The 21,523-nt window shown below is 37.4% G+C and overlaps 1 protein-coding gene across 1 annotated transcript in view; it reads right to left on the reverse strand.

The window, feature by feature from the left end:
* Positions 1–21,523, reverse strand: part of USP24 (ubiquitin specific peptidase 24) — a 131,065-nt gene that overhangs the window by 46,892 nt on the left and 62,650 nt on the right. The window contains 15 exon segments of the mRNA XM_033113600.1: positions 1,467–1,627; positions 2,271–2,341; positions 4,635–4,790; positions 5,606–5,765; positions 6,491–6,719; positions 6,838–6,933; positions 9,711–9,808; positions 13,315–13,470; positions 14,391–14,484; positions 14,638–14,723; positions 16,581–16,754; positions 16,849–16,947; positions 17,679–17,789; positions 17,920–17,986; positions 21,181–21,296. Coding sequence (XP_032969491.1) covers positions 1,467–1,627; positions 2,271–2,341; positions 4,635–4,790; positions 5,606–5,765; positions 6,491–6,719; positions 6,838–6,933; positions 9,711–9,808; positions 13,315–13,470; positions 14,391–14,484; positions 14,638–14,723; positions 16,581–16,754; positions 16,849–16,947; positions 17,679–17,789; positions 17,920–17,986; positions 21,181–21,296 — 1,874 coding nt within the window.

Genomic DNA, 21,523 nt, shown 5'->3' on the forward strand with positions numbered 1-21,523 from the left:
AATCTTGAAAATATATGCTAAGTGAAATAAGCAACACAAAAGGACACATATTGTATGATTCCACTTATATGGAGTACCTAGAATAATCAAATTCATAGAGAGAGAAAGTAGAATGGTAGTTGCCAGGGGTTGAGAGGAGGGGAGAATGGAGTTATTGTTTAGTGGACACAGTCTCAGTTTGGGATGATGAAAAAGTTCTGGAAATGGATAGTGGTGATGGCAGCACAATGTGTATGTACTTAATGAATTATATATACCTAAAATGGTTAAAATGCTAAAGTTTATGTTATGTGTATTTTGCCACAGTAAAAAAAAAAAATCTAACAAATCTATAAAAACCCCATTGTTTAATGATTTATAAGTTTTATATATGTGTGTGTGTATATAAATAATCAAAATTAGCTTGCTGTCACATATGTTACAAATCTATTTAGCCAGTGCGTTAACTGATTTTATATTATTTTTTTCCACATAGAAAATTTTAATTTTTCTGAGGTCGAATTTTATCAGTTTTTTTATTTAATGACTTCTTAATGGGTATAGAGTTTCAGTTTAAGATGATGAAAAAATTCTAAAGATGGATGGTGAAGACGGTTGCACGACAATGTGAATATACTTAATACTACTGACTGTACACTTAAAATCAGTTAAAATGTTAAATTTTGTTATGCGTATTTCACCACATTAAAACAAAACCACCAAATTTGGATGCTTAGATGTTAGGGGTTTGGACTAGCTCTAACATTTCTTCCCTTCAAGGGCTCTAATTTATAAAGCACATATATAAGGAAAGTGGATATAAATTTCACAGATTTCTGTGGTGCCTTACAAACCCTACAGCAGGAGCTCCCTGAGAGCAGAAAGTTGGCGAAAGTGGCTTACACTTGAGGTCGGGGTGTGATCTCCCAATCTCAGTCTGGCCTGGGGCACCCGTGCAAGCAGACTAGCACACCAAGATGAGATGGGGAGGCAGAATGCATTTACTTAAGTCATTCTCTGAGCCTGGATCACAAGCCTTCTTACATGCCGAGGCGTGTATAAAACCAAGAAAGAATGCTAGAAGGATACCACAGCTACATCCAGATGTGGAGTTATGAAGTATGCTGAGGTGAGCAAGTGACATACAAGAACAAGAGGACATGAGCAGGTGACCTCTACACAGTGATCTGGAACAATGTCAGGCTCTCACCAACCAGGTGAGCTCCTCTTTCTTTCTTGGGTAGGCAGACCAGGTGGGGTAGTGGTGGGAGTTGGGGGTGACTGAAGGGAAGAAAGCCTGGTATTGTTCTAACTTTCCTGTCCTGAAAGGGGAGAAACACGAAATGACCTCTTTCAGGACACAAATGTTGGAAGAGGAAAGGTGAAATTCTTCTGTCAACTTGATAATGCAATGACTTTAGGGGAACAATACACAAATCATTATTCTCTTTCTGTACCACGTGAGCTTTTCCATCTTTATTACATACCTCTGATTGACTCCTCTCATAATACTAGTTGGGGACCAGAGAGGCAGCTGAGCTGTGAGAATCACACCTAGGAGAAACTGATTCGGCTTCTGTACGTCTGGATAAGCTGAAGTATCTGTCTGACTAAGAGTATACAGTTGATCACAGGCAACACGGCGAATCTGAAATTACATTATTAGTGGCAAAAAAATGAACATCAACCAACACTTAGAGATTTCTTAAAAAATGATTTTCCTTTGAAATCTATACTTTGAACGATGTTATAAGGGTGTGATCAGTCATTAATGGTAAAGGTTACACTGAATAAACTCGGCCTAATTAAAAACAAGTGTGGTCTGTAGATTTCCTAAATCTAATCAAATCAATAGATTTACAATTTAATATAAATGAAAATAAGAAAAATCTTTGAGTGTTTCAAAGTTATTTTCAAGCTCATGTAAGAAAATCAGAGTGATAAAATCTAATGAAGGTTCATGGCTTGAAGTTGGTCTTTCATGATTTTGACCAACATGTTGACGCTAATGCCAGCTGCCCTTTGCCAGCTATGGATGTTGAACACTGGCTCTAACATTTTATTGGTTATAAACACAAATTAATCGTAGCACTAGTCTCTTAACTTTTGGTGGAGTATGGAATAGAATAGACCACACTTTGATTCAGAGTGGTCGGCTACCCCTCGGTATGGCTCTGAGAGGACTACATGTCATTCCTTCTGTACTCCCCACAATGTCACAGGTATCCAGAGAGCCCACGACAGAATAGGACCAAAGGGGTTTTTCATAAAGTAATGTACACAATCCTTACCTCAGAACTTGGTGATCCAAGCAGAATATCAATGATAAAATCAGCAACACAGGGCAAGTTATAGAAAGATGCTAATGATAAGAATAAAGAGAATTGGGGGAGTATGGGGAGGAATTAAGTTAGAAAATGCATTTTTAAAATTTCAATAATTTTCAGTAATTTCTTAAGCTTAACTATAGCAGGAATTCACTTCTTCTATTACATGGAATTGAACTGAATTACATGGAAGGACCTTCGACAACTGCCTCCACGTCTGGGAGTTTCTAAGGTGCTCAAGAGTAGGACCATGTCTGGTCATCTTTGTACCTCCACATTTTGGCACAATGCCTCGCACATACCAGTTACAGAATAAATTATGTCCTGCCGTGATAAACTATTAATACTTGTGAACTATAAAATATACCCTACCACAAGCTTACAAATGATAAAAAAGCTTGAAAAGGGAAGTTATGATTTTTTCCATCTTTATTTGAAAATATCTCTAAAATTAAACAATTGTAGGAAAATTGAACGAAGAGAATGGCGTATGTCCAAAAGCATTTCATGACTTACACTTCTCACCTGTAAACTTTCAAAGGCACTCCTTCTCCAAGTAAATAATTCTGGATACTATTTTGATGTGCCGTAATTGTCTAACTTTTTCTATACGTTTATCTTGATTATCTTATATAGTGAATTTAGAAGTTACACTAAACACATAATAATCACTGATTCTACATAACAGGCAGCCTGAACTGGTAATACAACAATGAAGAATAGAGCTCCTATGTGTTGGTACAATTTTGAAAGTGAAGGTGTTAAGACTTCATTCCCAAATAAAAATTTACTGAGGACCTACTATGCAGTGGGCAGTGTTTGGGTGCTGGAGATTTAGAAGGGAATAGAATGCACAAAAGTGTGTCTTACGGAGCTTACTGTCTAATTACAGAGGGGATGATGACAATAAACATGACAGTAAATAAATTACATTGTATGCTATTAAGTGATAACTGATATAGCAAAAAATAAGGTGAGGGGTTTAGGTAGTGCCGGGGTAGGGGAGTGTTGTTTTCTTTAAAAAGGTGGTCAGAGAATGCCTCACTAAGGTGACATTAAGAAAGACTTGTAGGAAATGAGGAAAAGAGAGCCATGTAGATAGATGGGGGCAGGCCATACCAGGAAAAGGGAGCAGCCAGTGCAAGGGCCCTGGGGCAGGAATGTGCCTGGCGTATCGGGGAATGGCAAGGAGACCAGGGTGGCTGAGGCACAGTGACTGAGGGGGAGAGGAGGAGAAGGGGAAGGCACAGAGGTAGGTACTCATATCAAGGGGGTAGACTGTGTAGGGCCTTGAAGGCCTCAGTCAAGATTTGACTTTTACTCAGTGTGAACTGAGAAGCCACTGCAAGGTTTTAAACAGAGGAGTGATAGGATCTGACTTACATTTAAGAAGGTGCACTCTGGTTACTGTGTGAAGAATAAACTACAAGGGTAGAAACAGGGAGATTAGTTAGGGCACTACTGCTATAATCCAAGTAAGAGATGATGGCAGATCAGAGGGTAATAACAGTGAAGGGGTAGAATCTAGATACGGTTTGAAGGAGGATGTGCTGACAGATTAGAAGTGGGGTATAAAAAACGGAAATCGAGGATGACTCCGAGGTTTTCCGCCGGAGCAAAACTTCTAATAATTAAGTTGGGAAAACTCTTGGGTGACATGGGCCAGATCCGTAGTTCAGTTCTGGGCACACGAAGTTTGAGAAGTCTATTTGATTGACATCCAAGTGGAGACGTCAGGGGAGTAGTCCAGGTTGTAGATCCAAATTTAGGTGTTACCAGTAGCATATAGAGGGAATTTAAGGCTGTGAGAGCAGATGAGATCGCTGAGATCAGTGAGTGTAGACAGAGACAAGACAGTGACAAGGGACCGAGCCCTGGGGTGTCCTAACCTTAAAAGTATCGTTAATAATAACCCCCGTTTGCTGAAGCCAACAATAAAGATAAAAGGGCAAATCTTAAGTTTCATAATTTTACCAGTGGAGTCATCATCAGTTTAGCAATTGATACAGAATTCTAATTCAATACTTTAGGAACTATAAACTTGGGTTATTGTAATTCCTCAACTAGACAGTACACTCCTAGAGGGCAGACATACTGCCTTTATAATACCTACTGTGAACCCTTGTATACAGAAGGTGCTCAATATACGAGTATATTTATTCAGAATTTAATTACTCTAGCATTGTTCTTACCTACTCCCCATGCCAACTTTTCCCTTTTTTTCATTTCTATTAATATGACCTTATCGATGAAGGAATGTAAATATGTCCCAACAGAAACCTGGCCTTTCCCTAACAGAGATGGATCACAAGCAAGCCTGCTGCATACCCAGTTGCTGGCTCCGGAGCTGCAGGCAGGTAACGAGAAGAGACAGAGCCTCCCCTGCAATAAGTGAGTCTTTGGTGGACACAGACTGCTGCCGCACACAGATGCCGGCATGCAGGGCGACTGGGTCTCCTTCACTTCCAGAGCTGCAATTGCTTCCTGGAAACAGGCAAGCAGAAAGTTACTGTAGACTCCACAGGACCAGCAAGATATCACACCCTTGTAATGCATTCTAGCATCCTCAAGTGAAATTAAATAGTTCAAGAAGACACTTTGAGAAGAAACAAGGGACAATCACTTTATTTGACCTCAACTGCTTTGTACTTATAATATACTTGGAGGCACTCAAAGCGTTCATGAGGCAAACTAATTTCGTGTGACAGAAGAATAGTGAAATTTTGGAGGCATATGGGAGTCTTCCTGGGATATTAGAAATGCTCCTGATCTAGATGTGTTTACACATATGTAACAATTCTGTACATTTAACATGTCTGTGCTTTATGCATGTCATACATTTGGATAACTCTTATTATTGAGGTATATACATACACATAAATTGAGCAGGGAAAGAAAATGCAGCTGAAAAGTAAAGCTACTTATAGAGGCCTAGTAGAAAATACATGGCCAAACCAAGAAAATGACTTTTCCAAGTAGGAATTCTAGATGAATTTTAATTACAGCCACAGTTATTGGTCTCATGACAGTTTGCACTCAGCAAGCTAAAAATTCTGATTTGGTTTTCTCACTTACTATGTGTTTATAAAAGCTTTTTTTTTCTGAAGTGAAGTATGACATACATACAGTAATGTGCACAGATCTTAAGTGTATAGCTTGATGAATTTTTACTCATGCTCAAAAGCAAGAGAAAAGGCTTCTTCCTTTTGTGACTCTGAACAACGTATACACAGACGATTCTTACAGCTATAGTATTTCTTGCCCAATGCTCTAATTACTTTAGACATTCTAATAAGTACCTGAACTGCTGAGCCTGTTTCGAATTCCAGCAGGAAAGAGAGAATTACTTTCTTTAATTGGTTGGCTACTCCCAACGAGGTCAAGTCGTCCTGCAGCTGCAGCCCATGACAGTCTCATGAAACAAGCCACAGTAGAAGTGAAGTCACTTACTTCCATTGTCTACAGAAGTATGGAAAGAGTGTTATGAGAAAAGGTACCCCTAGTATTGGAACACATCTCATGGACTTCTATAACTTTCCTACTGGTCTCAGTTTTGTGAGACTCTTTTCTCCATGGTCATCCAGGAGGATGGCTTTTTATATGCTTCTGTACTATTCCAAGACTCTCAATAGCTCTCTGCTACCTGTAAAACAAAGACTCTGATCTCCATGCTCTGGCTTTAAGTTATCTGCCACCAATTTGGTTTCTACTGTTTCCCGTCTTCCCTACATTGCATTTTGGCCTGGACGAATTACCATGTGACCTCCCATAAGGCTTTGGTTTTCTCTAATTGCTCACGCCCTCCCTTTTCTTGAACAATTCTCCTCTCTCCAACTCTCCATACTTATCTCTGTATATCTAATCCCTATCTGTTCTTCAAGGGAGACCTCAAATGTCACCTCCTGCATGAAACAATCCATGATAGCCACAAGTGAAAGTAATTAGTCCACTTTCTCTGAAGGCCCGCAGAATGTTTTCCTTTTGTAGTTCTCTTATAACACTTGATATTTTCCACAATGAATTATAGTCTTTTTGTCTGCACTACTGGTCTCTTTCTGACTCACCTAAGTTCCTTGAAGGCAATATTCATGTGAATCATTTTTATATCCTCACGGCCCCTTCCTGCAACCAGTGCCTTCTAAATGGGAGGTACTTAGTAATTCTTGAATACACAAATCACTTACTTGTATTGCAACTCGTGCAGCAGGGATGATTTCCTCAACCCTAATAGAAGACCTATCGGACACTGATAACTGGCGGTACGATGACTTTTCTGGGGTACCACATAAGGACATCTGCCTGCTGGTCTGCCGGCTGACGTTTCGGAATGGGCGAGAAGAAAGTGCTTCTATGCCATCTTTGGTGAGGTCTTCATCTAATAATGTGGGCATTGTTTGTCCGACAAGTAAAAATCTTAAAAAGATAAAGGTAGACTTATTCAAGCTCATTTGATACTATTTAAAATGATGGGATTGGTAAGAAAAGTAAAGTCAGCATTGCCTTGTGAGACTAACGCAATATATTAACATACCTTGCGAGCTGTAGACAGATCGAATAAACTCCCTGCCTTGTTTCATAGTCGACTTCTGATGGGATGGAGTCCCTCTGCATGACATTTACAACCAAACTTCAAAAAAGAGAAAAGAAAAAAAGGCAGGATATTAAAGACTTCTATATCTTTCACAGGAAATTTTCCATGAGTAATTTAATTAATAATAAATGTTATCAATAACTTAAAATTTCTATAAGATTCTTACAGATTTTAAAGGGACCATACATATCTCTATCGCAATGATTTCCTAGGATACCTACAACCCTCCTGGTCCACTCAGAATTAGACTCCTTGCTTAGCCAAAAAAAGATACCCAATACAGTGTTTGGCTAGTTCTCCTTCTAACTGGTTTGAGTTCAGTGATTTTGGTACTAGTACAATGATCGACTCAAAAATATATCCAGAACTGATATATTCAATAAAGCTTGTTTTTCACAGCTACTATAACCTCTATTACTGCAAAAGCTTCCCAACTGTTCTTCCTGCTTTCACTCTTGATGCTCCACCTCCAAAATCTGGTCTCAATCAATCAACCAAAGGGATCCTTTAAAAACGTAGGTCAGATCATGGCACTCCGTCTCTACACAAAATTCTCTAATGGCTTCCTATTTCCTACAGAGAAAAAAGGCAGTCTTCACAGTAGCCTGTAAGATCCTACAGAACCCGAACTCTGGTGTGCCTGTAACCTCATGTCCCCTCCCCTACCTTCCTCACTCTGTCCCAACTACACTGGCTCCTGTGGGCAGCTTTCCGCAGGTATCTCAAGGTCTCACGCCCACACCTTCAGGTCTCTGTAAATGTCACCCCATCAGTGAGCTTTCCCTGACCATTCTACTGAAAACTGCAACCCTTTCCATCCCCTCCTCCTTGTCTTATTTTTCTCTACAGCTCTTATCAGTCACCTGACATACACTCTTACCTTTACTTCTTCCTTTTTTATTTGTCTCCCCCACAGGACTGTGAACTTCACAAGGACATAAGTTTTTGAATAATCTATTCACTGCTCTGTTCCCAGTGCTTAGAACAATGCCTGGCATGTAAATTAAGTGACATACAAAAAGAAGCCAGAAGTAAAATGCCTTTATTACCACAGCTCTGTAATTGCCTGAGTCAACTGAAGTGAGTTCTTACAAAGGCACATCCCTACAATGTTGAACAAAGAATGAAACTATATGTGCACTAGGCCTTCCTTCCACGCGGTTGGGAATTCCTTTAGCTCCATCTCTGTGTTTCTCATCCTCTTTATCTCTTCATGGTCCTACTCAACTTCTCTTCCCCTTAAGGCCTCCAAACAGGAATTCCTTCAACTATCCTCTGCGCAAACTTGAAGCTGGTTTTCACTCCTAGAGGAAATGGCATGTGTACTTCTGCCTAGAGTAAATCTTTCAGCTGCGGTAGAACTCAGCCCCACTGATCGATCATCCCTCTTTCTTTGATCTTTACTTTTTCCTTTTTCATTGGCCCCTTTCAGTCAGCCTAGAGAATCAAACCTCTACAAGTTAAAATCAAATAGAAAAGCAAACTTTTCCCTCAGTTAGTCTTCCCATCAAAGTACTGTCACCCCCCTTTCTTCACTCCTTGGAAAGCAGACTTCTGCTTACTGATTCTACTCCCCATTCTTATACTTGCCGCTCAATTCTGCCAGCTGCTTATGCCCTAATGGCTGTACTTGTACTCTGATGCCTTCCCAAATCTCTAATGCCATTCTCCACTCCTCTTGAGAGCATCATATCCAAACCATCCACTTCATGTGGCTCACAGAGACCTCTTATACAATCAGATTCATTTCTCTTGACTTCCTCTCTGTCCTCCAGCTCTCTCCATGTTTATTCCTCGTAAGGACTAAGATTCATCATCTCCCCACTCTCCCAAGGTAGAAATCATCGGGCCATTTTATAAACGTTCCTACCCTTTATCTAGTCATAAAGACTTGCCTATTTTACCTCATAAGTGTCATTCTACCACTGCCCTAAATTTAGAGCTTGTTATCTCTTCTTTGGACCACTGTCAGCTCTTAATAGTTCTCCCTGCCTCCGGTCTCTCCCACTTCTATTCTTCTCTATTGCAGCCAGAGTTAATTGTTCTAGGTAATTCCTGGCTTAGAAACCTCCTGTTCTCCCATGTTCTACAAGATAATGTTGAAAATGCTCACCGTGACCCTTATTTACATAAGCAAAGCATTATCCTTTGCTCTAGCCTTACCAGGCAACTGTAGTTGCCAAGAGAGGCCATGCACCTTCATGCTTTACTCATCCCTAGCCGCACCTCTGGCTGAGAGCCCCCGTCCCTCCTCATTTACCTAGGGAATGACCATTCATTTCACAGCTCAAATGTCACTTTCTGTGAAGCATTTCCTAATCTTTGACCCCAACCAAACTGAACTAATTTAACCACTTTCTTCCTTAACCTCCACTGCCCCAAAGCACTTTTTATAATACTCTGTTTTGATACCTATAATAACTGTTATTCTGTGTTAAACCACGAGCCTCTCAAGGGCAGGGGTAATACCCAATTGATCTCTGTAGCCACAGAACTAATCCCTTGCACAACACGGACTGCTGGGAATCAAATTCACCTTATCCCAAACTGATGTGGGAATCAGCAGGAACAGATACAGCCTCCTCTCTACTCTTCCCAAGAACTTCTCCCACTACTTGCTTCTCCAAGTTTTCCAAATAATGAAAAGTCATAAAATGAATTAAAATATTCCAAAGACTGAAACATCATTCCGTCTCATTACAACTCTCACAATGCTTCACATAATACCTTGTGGAATAAGCAAGGCTTGGCAAGAGAAATTAATTAAAATATATTCATTTTCTGCAATTCATGTAACATACTGAAACTCTAACCTCAAACCTCCTGCTTTGAGGAAGTTCTCACAGAAGGATTTCGCGCAGTTTCTCGCCATGTCATCATCAGCAGTTGGCATGAGTTTGGAGCTTAGAACCTTGGAAATAGATAAGCACAATTAATCACCCCAACATTTCCAGCAGAAATTACTCCTTTACTTAGTAAAACAATCAGACAACTCAAGTCAGAATCTCTTTAAATGCTGCATGCTGTTTTCCCCCAAAAGTATACAGAGGCTGATGTTTCACAATTAAAATAATCACATTTTCCAAGTTCTAGTTACTTAGCAAGAAAAATCTTTGTTTTGAAGAAAGCTAATGTATTCTTCTTTTCATGAAACCAGCAAACGTGAATGTCAAAAGTTCTCAGGCTTAGAGAAGAGCAGATATTCTACGTGATATGCTACCTATTTTCTTGAAAAAGTATATACACTGAGTTTTATAAAACAGCCCATTTACTAAAAATGCTAGATAAGCTAGTATGAGCTAGATAAGCTAGTAATGATTCTAACTTCTATTCATTGAGCATGTACTGATGTACTAGGCGTAAGATGAGGTGCTTAACATACATTCTCTCTTCATCTCACTATGCATGGCATCTGTATTGTACTTTACAGGTAAAGACTGTGACCCCACGAGTTTAGTAACCTTCCATTCAAGGTCACATGTTTAGAATACAAATCCAGATGGGTCTCACTCTTAATATTCATGCTCTTTTATAACACTGCAATAGCTACCTAAGGAAAGCTTAACTGAATATTTTGGTATGGCAGAGAATTATTTCACATAAATAATTAATCTATATATTCGAGACTACAAAAGTCTAGTTCAAGTTTTAGTTTTTTTGCCTTTTTAAAAAAATTTTATTGGGGAACACTGGGGTACAGTGTGTTTCTCCAGGGCACATCGGCTCCAAGTAGTTGTCCTTCAATCTAGTTGTGGAGGGTGCAACTCAGCTCCAAGTCCAGTTGCCGTTTTCAATCTTTACTTGCAGGGGGCGCAGCCCACCATCCCATGGAGGGAATTGAACAGGCAACCTTGTTGTTTAGAGCTTGTGCTCTAACCAACTGAGCCTTCCGGCCGCCCTTCTGGAAGCTCAGCGGCAGCTCATTGTCTTGAGTCTAGTTGTGGAGGGCGCAGCTCACTGGCCCATGTGGGAATCGATCCGGCAACCCTGTTGTTCAGAGCTCGAGCTCTAACCAACTGAGCCATGCGGACGCCCGTTTTTTTTACCTTCTATGAGCTGACAGATCTCAGGCACGTAGGTTTCCCTTTTGCCTCAGTTTTCTCATCAGCAGGCTGAGGATAAGTTATCTTTACCAGAGGATTGTTTGGATTAAATGAGATTAACACAAGCTTAAGGTGCTCAGTATGAGGACGGGCATAAAATAAGTACTGAGTAAACAATTGCTTATTTAGTTGTTTTGATTTTAAAAGATCTGCTTCTATGAACCTATGGAGGTTTTATGAGCTTATTTTAGAATTTTAGTGTAGGATTTTTTTTTTTAATTTATTGGGGTGCCAATTGTTAGTAAAATTACATAGATTTCAGGTGTACAATTCTGTATTACATCATCTATAAATCTATAAATCCCATTGTGTGTTCACCACCCAGAGTCAGTTCTCCTTCCATCACCACATATTTGATCCCCCTTACCCTCATCTCCCACCCCCCACCCCCTTACCCTCTGGTAACCATTAAACTATTGTCTGTGTCTGTAAGTTTTTGTTTCTCATTTGTTTGTCTTGTTCTTTTGTTGTTTTTGGTTTATATACCACATATCAGTGAAATCATATGGTTCTCTGCTTTTTCTGTCTGACTTATTTTGCTTAGCATCATACTCTCAAGATCCATCCATGTTGTCTTAAATGTTCCTATAGGATTTTTTTTTTAAAGATACTTTTTTCCTAAATTGTTTTCTGGGTAACAGGTTTGTTAGCCCCGGACTGGGAGCATTACACAGGAGAATGGGAACCCTCAGTAATTCTAATCCTTCTTGAGTGTCGATAGCCATATGCACACACTCCCCCTGCTTAATGGACAACAATTTAGTTAAGATGGAATGTTTCTTCAAAGGAATAGGTATTTGGAATATCCACTTTGAAGTTCCTAGTAGGCAAACATAAGTCAAAGATTAAAATGTAAGGAATTTAAGCTTTCAGGTAACAGTGAAAACAAGTACTTTTGGGAGTGTTAGGGTTTCCAAATGTTTGTGTTGTCTAAAGCAAAAGACAACCTACCAAAGGAATTCCCAATGAACAGAAGTCCTAATGCTAGAGCCACTGTTGGACCATTCTGTTTTTCTAGGTGCTGTCAAATGTGGGTGTTAAGATTTATACTGTAACTTTTTTTGAGACAATCATTCAAAAGCAAATGACAAGTCTGACAGCAATGGAAGGTTCAAAATGTATAAGCTTAAACTGGCCAAAATTTTCTAGGCAATATTCTGTTTTGGGATAATATGCATTTTAAATGTCCACATTAGATAAGGCACACTTTACTCTAAAAATTATGCTAAATATTTTCTACCTTTGAATCCAACATATCTTTTGACAAGAATAATTATTTTAAGGCAAATACGAAATGTTATCACAGCTAGAACATATAAGAAACAAGTAGAGCATAAAAATGAATGAATACAATTACATACTCCAAATTATATTGCCAGATGAAATAAAATTTAGAAAAAAAATGCCCATGCAGGCATCCTTTAGCAATTATAATCTTAATTATGAATCAAAGTCTAGTCAAGATAAATGATAATTTGGTAATTAAGGCTGCTGACGCATTGATCTTGATTCTTTAATAAATAACTTCCAGGATATAAAACTTCCTAGGTCAAAGCGAAATCATCCAAGGCTTTATTTTCTCCAGACCTAATGTGGCACAAGAGTCTGACCCCTGACCCTCCAAGAGCACGATTGTTTCTACTGGTCACTCTCCCATATTGCTTTGTTAATGCTTTGCTTTCAAGACTCAGTATGTCCAGCCTCTCCTATGTCTTACTCATAAGATCTCGAAGCACAGGTCTTCTCTTTTCATCTTTGATCCTTTAACTACCACAATGACTTATAGATGCTAAACAATTAGTAAATGTTTACTGGACTAAATCTACTAGTTTACAGCTACTTTGGGAGAGGAAGGTAATAAAAACATTCTTTTGCTCAAATTCTTCGTGGTTTTTTTTTTTAAAATCTTGAAATAATGTTACCCTGTCTTCTGATAAATTCCTCATAAAGCTTCATTAATGTCAACAAGTTACAATAGCTTTGAAAAAGTTAAAATGCCTTTAATAACAAGAAGGCTCAGGATTAGTAATTGATAATACATATTTGCAAAACTTCTAGAGGAAGGTAACGACACATTTTAATAGACAAGGCTTCCTAATTAATTATTTAGATGCTATTTTGCAAGTATAACAATGTATATAGGTATAAATTGAAAAAAATTGAATGTTCACAAAGGCAAAAAACAAATGTCTCAGTTTATATTTTATGGTTTACTTTTTTTAAAAACTAATTTTTAACAGATCAAACCCATTTATATCTGTCATCTGAAAGCATGATTCTGCAAACCGAAACAAAAATAAATTAGGTTTCTTACTTCTAAGTTGTAGAGCACTCTGAAGGTAGACATTCCTGGAGCAAAAGATCGAAACAGACTTTCTAAAATTGAACTGGCGCTTGGCTGATGCTGTTGCTTTGAAGAAAGGGATGGAGATTTTGAAGACTGAGAACTTGTTTCAGATAGCAATGTTTTCTAAGTTTAAAAAAAATGAAAAAATACATCACTCTGTAATTATTAACAAGACATCAAACTCCATCACACAAACTGTAAGTGCTCAACAGTATTACAATCCTACATGACTGCCACTGAGAATGTGCTCTAAGCAACACTAGCACGGTCATCTTAATTTGTTTCTGTATTTTCAAAATCTGTACTTCTAAGTACTGATAATAAAATTATAAGATTGCGAAAGTGGTAGTTTTAAGAGTTTTTGAACTAATGCTAATGGCATATTTTATAACTACATAAGTTCTCTTCTCTCTCAAATTAATATATAAGCCATATACAACAAGACTGAGCTGATCTAGACTTCAACCACTGAAATATAAAATTCATTAACTTAATTCTAACAACTTTTTTCTAAATTAACTTATTCTGAAAACGTAAACATTGTAGATAAAACATTCTATTTCAATATGTACATAAAGGAACAATATCCTAAAAATTAAATAAAATGAATTTTATGTATTAACAGTGGGAAAAAAAATCAAAAGATAAATTCATTTATGTAAGCAACTCAAACATATGCAATAATGACAACCAGAGAGGCACCATAACAGAAGTATCAGAGCTACAGTCTGATCCTGGACAAGATAAAGACACTTCACCTCTCTGGGTTTTGGTTTCCCAATATATAACATGAAGGAGGTAGAAGTAGATGATATTAAAGGCTCTTCTAGTTTTAAAATTTGACATCATTTTTGACTCTATCTAGATACTTTAAAAGCCAATATGAAGTTCTGATTTCCATTTATAGAGAAGGCACTTTTCAAAAGAAGAAAATTATGGGAAAGTTGATATCAAATAACCTTAATGTGATTTTGTGTTGTATTTTCACTGAATAATAATACAAAATTCCATCCCAGTTAAATAACTATCCAAGATACACATACCTTTCTTCCTAAAGAATCAAGTTGATCAAGGGCTTCCTGAATGGCTGGATCAGTGGGTATCAAGAGCAGAAGCTTTCGAACTCGTAGAGTTATCCTGAAATTTTTCAAATTAAATTTTTTTTTCACATAAGCCAGTTTCAGTAATAGTCATTTAGTGTGAGATGTAAAGTAAAATACATTCAAGTGAGAAGTTACTTGGTTCCCTTAGTAAGTGCCTCTTCCAAGCTTTGTAAATATTTATATTTACCTTGGCTCCTCTAGATTGGCAAGCTGGTACAGCATGTCAAATACATTACATACAAGTGCCATCACGACACCAGGAAGGGATTTCTCCTGAGGGAAAAAAAACCAAAATAAACACAAATTTACAGAAGAAATTCCCCCTTTTTTAATCAAACGTACCAACACTAAAAATGTTAGTTCTGAAAGACTGATCACTACAAAACTTGAGGGGAGCATAGTGCTCACTTGCATTGAAGAACACATGGGAACACAGAGTCAGGGATCTCACACCTTCTAGTGTGCTTATTACCTGGGCTCTCTTCTCCTATCCATCTGCCAGTGAGGAGGCTAAGGCGCCAAAAGACAGGCAGAAGAAGAGAGGTAAAATAAAGGGCAGGTGTAATTACTAAAATGGAGAGTGGGCACCATTGAAAGCCGACCAGAGCTCGTGAGGAGCAAACAAGGCAATGAGTAACTTAAAAGCAAAATTATAGTAGTATTGTGTTTTCCCGAAAATAAGACCTAGCTGGACAATCAGCTCTAATGATTCTTCTGGAACAAAATTTAATATAAGACCCGCTCTTATTTTATTATAAGACGAGGTCTTATGTAATATATATGATATGATATGATACAATACAACACCAGGTCTAATACAATATATAATATAATATAATGCAATAAAATACAAAACCGGGTCTTATATTAATTTTTGCTCCAAAAGACGCATTAGAGCTAATTGTCTGACTAGGTCTTATTTTCGGGGAAACACGCTATATATATGTACATACACTTATACACAATACATACATATATGTGTAATTGAAGTCGAGAAAAACAAAGTTCTCACCTTGTTTTTTCAAAGGTGAGAAAAGAGATTCTGATATAAGTACATTTTCTGGTTATGAGGAAAAAGAAACTAGACATTACTATAGAATTATTATATGGGGGGAAAATTTTTAATGAATATATATGAAAAATAAGTATGAAAATGTAAAAATGTTAAACTTGAAGATACTATATACTGAGGGAGCCAAAAAATGTATACATTTTAAGAGATGTTATCTATGTATTACTTTTCAAAGTTGAATTGAATTACGGTAGCAATGTGTAGTATGACGTTCGCTCAAAAGATGGTGCTAATCAAATGAATACAGCATCATTCATTGTATTACAATTTTAATACAGTTTTTTCCTTTCTTAAAACGTGTATACATTTTTTTGGCAGCCTCTGTATACTGTTTCTGTTGCTAATTAACTGTTATAATACCACTCTGAATGAGATTTCTTTCCTAAATTCTTGCTATATTTAAGTACTGTATAGTTATTTTTAAAAACCCACAATACTAATACTAACCCTGAAGAGTTCTTTGATATCCATAGCAAGGTTGTTGTAAGATAAAAAAACACAGTCACGCAAAGATCTGAAAGCCAAGTGATGAAAGTATTTCAAGGGGAAGTGATCACATGTATCAACTCTGCTGAAACATCAAGAACATGAGGATTGAGAGGTGGAAGTGACAGATAACCTTGAAAAGAGCCTGAAAAGATGATGGCAATAAGAGTTTCGACAACTCTTTCAAGGAGTTTTGCTGATCTCAGATGGAAAGAAGGGGACAAGAACTGAAGGTGGAATTGGGGTGAAGAGAGAAGGCTTTTTAAAAGATGCAAGAAATAACACAGCACGTGTGAATGCTAACGAGAATGATCCAATAAAGGGAAAAACGATGAATCAAGGAAGAAGTAGCAAGCAGTGGCCAGGCAGAATGACTCAGGGACTCAAGATTCTGTGGGTCAGAAGACTGATACATTCTACATCTTTTTACCCATAGAAGCCCAGCATTTCTCAGTGATACAGTTCTGAAGGATTTGCCTGAGAGAAAAGGACAAAATCATCCAAATCTCTATGAGCTGAAGGCAAAAAATTATTAAATTTTTGTTTTAAAATTCAAATTCAGCACTCAATACCTGCTCCATGGCATATGATGAACTAAAAACCCCACTGCTGCTGCTGCTTGAGCTGGTAGAAGAATCTGCTGAGCTCCCAGAGGGGGTCCCACTGCCAGACGTCTTCACTGTAAGGATTTGTTCATCAGAAAAGCCCAGCTGGTGCAGTAGCTTTTGATCTTTATTCACTGTCAGCTGCAAAAAGTGGTTTCTTAATTAATGAGAGGGAAAGGAAGAGGCAAGTATTCCTATCAGGCTAATGTGCCACGAACTTTTTATTTAAACCCACCAGGCTATCATTTGTAAATATCTGTATATTATCCACAGGACAGCACAACTGCTTGGCTATCTTCCACCGGACACTCCCTATGGTTTCATTACTGTGAGCCTGTAACATAAAATTAGACATTGTTGTAAGTAATTCGTTTACTCATTCACTTAAACAACTGTTAGGGAGCATGTACTGTGTTATTAGGCACTGTTCTAGAAGCTGAGAACACAGCAAAACACCAAAGACAAGAATCCCTACCCTTGCGGGGCTTCCCTTCTGCTGTAAGTAAACGTTCTATTTCCTACTCCAATTCCCCCTACTCATGCATGGAATAGTATCTCAAGTCCTCCCACTGCAGGTCTTCCATTCTTTGCCTTCCTCACTGTCACATCAGCCACCTTGCTTGTCATGAGCAAGCCAAGCAAACTCCTACCTCAGGGCCTTTGTACTTTCTGCTCCCTTTGCTTGGAATGTCCTTCCCCAGAAATGGCTTACTTTGTCACTTCATTCAAGTCTTTGTTCAAACATCACTACCTCAGAGAGATCTTCCCTGTCCATCTTTATCTAAAATGGTATTTCATGTATACCTGTCACTCTCTACCAACTTATCCTGCTGTATTTTTATTTACTCTTTATAACATTCATCACCACCTGATAGTATATCATGTATTTACTTATATGTCTGCTTATAATACCCCATCATTTCCTTTCATTCCTGGTCTTTATTCTGTATTTGTTTACCAAACAGCTTTTGGAATAAGTCACTCATGCAGATATCTTAATCAACATGTTCTTATGAAAATAACAAGACAAAATGAAAATGGCTGTAAAGCTTAATGTGAACCTACCTCTACAGTAAAGGTATCTTTGGTAGACTCATAAGTAATATTAAGAGTTAAAAGATGTCCATGAAATGAGGCACCATGAGGTAGAATAGTTCGTGGAACAGAATAAAAATCCTTGAAAAAGACATTAAGTCAAACAGGTCAGATACAGAGTGCCACTGTTAAACGTCTCAAAAATACATACTGAACACATGAAGTCTAGTAACAGGAAGATTCAGTTGCTTTAAAAAGAAGAGAGGCTTACCTCTATAGTGATCACATAGCGTTCTGCCAGAAGTAGCAATCTCTCAATTATTACAAGTTTAGTTGATCTATGGGTTAAAACAATTTTTTTTAAACATATTTGAAATGAATGCTGACTTGAGCTCAATTCTAGTCTGTTTCACCAAACCACACAGTTAGCACTCACTGGTCAAGGACAAAGACTAACCTTCCCTTCCATCCAATGGCGAGATCATTAAACCAGATCACAGCTGTAGCACATAGATGGAATCAGGGAGGAGAAGCCTGCCCTTCCCCACACTGCCTTTCCTGTTCTTTTTTCTTTTTCTTTTTAAAACACTTGTTCCATAAATAGAGGATCGGGGTCTCCAGGTCTATTTGTCCATTAATCCATCAAGTGTGCTTGATTTTCATAATCTTACAATGAAAATATGCCACATAATTCTGTAAACACATGGACTCTGACAAAGTTCTAAACTGCCTGAAAATTAGAAGACAAATGCAAACCAGGAAATATTCCACAAATAAGAGTTGCTATTTGTTTCAATTAGGTTAAGAATGAGGACAAAGGGAAAGACAAACAATTGTTGATCTGGTTTAAATGAACATTCTGTCTAGTAAACTTAAAATATAAGAATTTGTTACCCTAAGGGTTTTCAAAGCACTTAAAAAATCAACACACATTAGGAGACAACCATTTCTGGGGCAGGAAATACACAACAAGGGAGTGTGGAGCTCTGATAGACTAAAAATGAGACCTGAGGTCTCTTTTGGTTACTCTTATAAAATCTTACTTATCATTTGAAATATAGTCAGCCCTCTACATCTGTGGGTTTTGCATGCATGGATTCAACCAACTGTGGATCAAAAATATTCGGGAAAAAACCACAAAAAACAAAAATCCCAGGAATATCCAAAAAGCAAAATTTGAATTTGCCATGCGCCAAGTATTATATCGAATCCACACGAATGAAGTGGTGGGTAGGCATACCCTACTATAGCCTATATGCAAATACTATGCCATTTTATATAAGGGACTTAAGCATCTCTGGATGTTGGTACCCACGGCGGGATAGAGTGGGGTGGAGAGGGGTAGAGTGTGTGTGTGTGTGCGCGTGGAACCAATCCCCCTCGAACACCACGGGAGGACTGTAATAGGACTCCAACATTCGCAGCACACAGTCACAGCTCTAGGCTTTATTAAAGAGAACACTGCATGTGTTAACATGAGAGATGAAAATCCAAATGCCTTTAAACATTTGGTATTCCAAAAAGTCTAGGTATTTCAAATAAGTGTATTTCTAAAACTGAAAAAGGTACTACCATTTTCTAAACATTGGTCTGGTAAGCTGATTAGCAGTATTGGAAATGTCACTTAAAAAAGAGTTGGTTAAACACATTTTAACGGTTTTGTTAAATACATTTAACAGAGTTCTAAATTTTTTCAATCTATGAGCAGGAATCAGAATTTGATATTCAGATGGAAAATCTTTAGAAAATATCTAAGCGCTATAGTAAGTGATTTCTTGAGTGCACTGTTTTAATTATTCCTCAAAAATAAATTAAACCCCAGACAGTATTGCAAAACACTATTCAGATGAGAGAATAACTCCTCCCTCATATGTTGGAACAATTATGGTCACTGAAAAGTTCTTTCAAAAGTAGTAAAATAAGATAAAAACAATGTCCTGGTTCAAATGCAACTTTGACATTATACATCCTCATTAACTCATTAATTGATTAGAATTTATAATGAGAATATTTAAAAACTATTTTGTAGTTTTGCTCTGTAGTCAAATAGGAAATGATTCATATAAAAAGCACTTAGTAAAAAGAACACAAAAAGCACACTTATTTAAAGACATAGTAGTTTGGAAATCCCAATTCAATAGTTCACAAATACATTTCTATTCTGGTTTGTCAGACAAATGAATCATTAAGGACCTAGGTTATAGAGATGGACTACATCTTATAAACATGTAATAAGGAATTCTTAATACACATTCTTCATGAAAGTCTATCTGAGATATACTTCTGAGAATGTGGGAATGTAAAAGTCATGTTAGTGTTCTTACCATTAGTTCAATCTATAATCACTTTCTTCCATTTTAAAAAGAGGTCTAGAGGGTTGAGTTTTATTGGCTTTTTTCATGTTAATAAAGTATCACTACACAGTACTGAACTCATTTTTAAAAAAGAAGATAAATATGTAAGTGTCTAAGCACTATTGTTGCACACCTGAGACAGATAGAATATTGTATGTCAACTCTAATGGAAAAAAAAATTTAAAAAATGAAGATAGAAAAGGACAATGCAAGCAAGGATATTGATTCCTTTTTCTACAGGGAGACTTTAAAAAGAAAAGGAATATCTCCAACTGTGAATAAAAATACATACACACCTAGTTATTCCTGTTGAAAAAGACTGTATGAGTGCCTATCACTAGAGGGCAGCAGAGTGACGAGCAGACAGTGAGCCCTTCTCTTGTGTACCTGTCAAGGTTTCCTGGGCGTCACTGATTTGGGGCTGCTTACCAGTAATGAAAGGTATATAAAACCTCACAAAAGTGTTTTAGTTATTTCAATCTGAAGTTTCTCACTAATGATCTATTCTCTTTACTATATCAAAGAACTATATCAAGTACTGAACTCAGATTTCACTGAAAATATTCAAAAACACTAAACACAGCAATGTTAATTAAGAGAATATCAGTTCAAAGATTTATCACAAATATTTGGGGATAAAGTTCTCATTAAACAATATTTTGAAAAATAATTTTAAGTAAATAATATTTTAACTGACTATTATAATTACTTATCATCTTTCACTTCATTTTGCTTATGCTGTTAATGCCGTGGATTTGACTATTCAAGGAGAAAAGTTGTAAGATGTCCAAGTAAATATTTCAAACTTGAAAGAAAAAAATTACTCTTTATACAATGAATGTATCTTTATCCCATCATAATAGAAAAAGTTACTCATTAAACAGATTAAAAATAAAATGAATCAAAAAAAACAACAAAACTTGTCTATTAGATAGAGGGGTCCGAGCAGAGCAATACTTGGGTGGTTATGAAGATGACCTACAAATCCTTAAGAGATGCAAATTTAGGGATGTATAATAGGGAACATGTAACTTCCCAGGATACGACTGTTTGCAAAAGTTATGAAATAAAATGAGGAAATAAACAAGAGAGATCTAGGGAAAATGGTGCCTGTTATTTTTTTAAACTGATACATATTCATGTATTGTGGATGTGTTGTAACTTCTGCAATCACTTACCTATATGGAGACTGAACTGATGTTGCTACAGTTGGCATGGCAGTTGCTGTAAGCATTTTTGTTGCTCTGGTCACAGCATGTGTTAGGGTGGGGCCACCAAGTGCTGAACTGGCTGCCTATAAAGTAAGAAATAATCATTCTATATCAGGGCTTCTCAACCTCAGCTCTACTGACATTTGGGGTTGGAAACTTTTTTGTTGTGGAGGACTGTTCTAGGCATTGTAGGATGTTTAACAGCATGTGACCTCTACTTACAACCTACACTCTACTTAACAACCTGCCCACAGTAGGAGCCCTCTACTTGTGACAACCTAAAAGGTCTCCAAGACACTGCCAAATAATC

This window comes from Rhinolophus ferrumequinum, chromosome 9 (genome assembly GCF_004115265.2).
Source record: "Rhinolophus ferrumequinum isolate MPI-CBG mRhiFer1 chromosome 9, mRhiFer1_v1.p, whole genome shotgun sequence".
Classification (NCBI taxonomy): Eukaryota; Metazoa; Chordata; class Mammalia; order Chiroptera; family Rhinolophidae; genus Rhinolophus; species Rhinolophus ferrumequinum.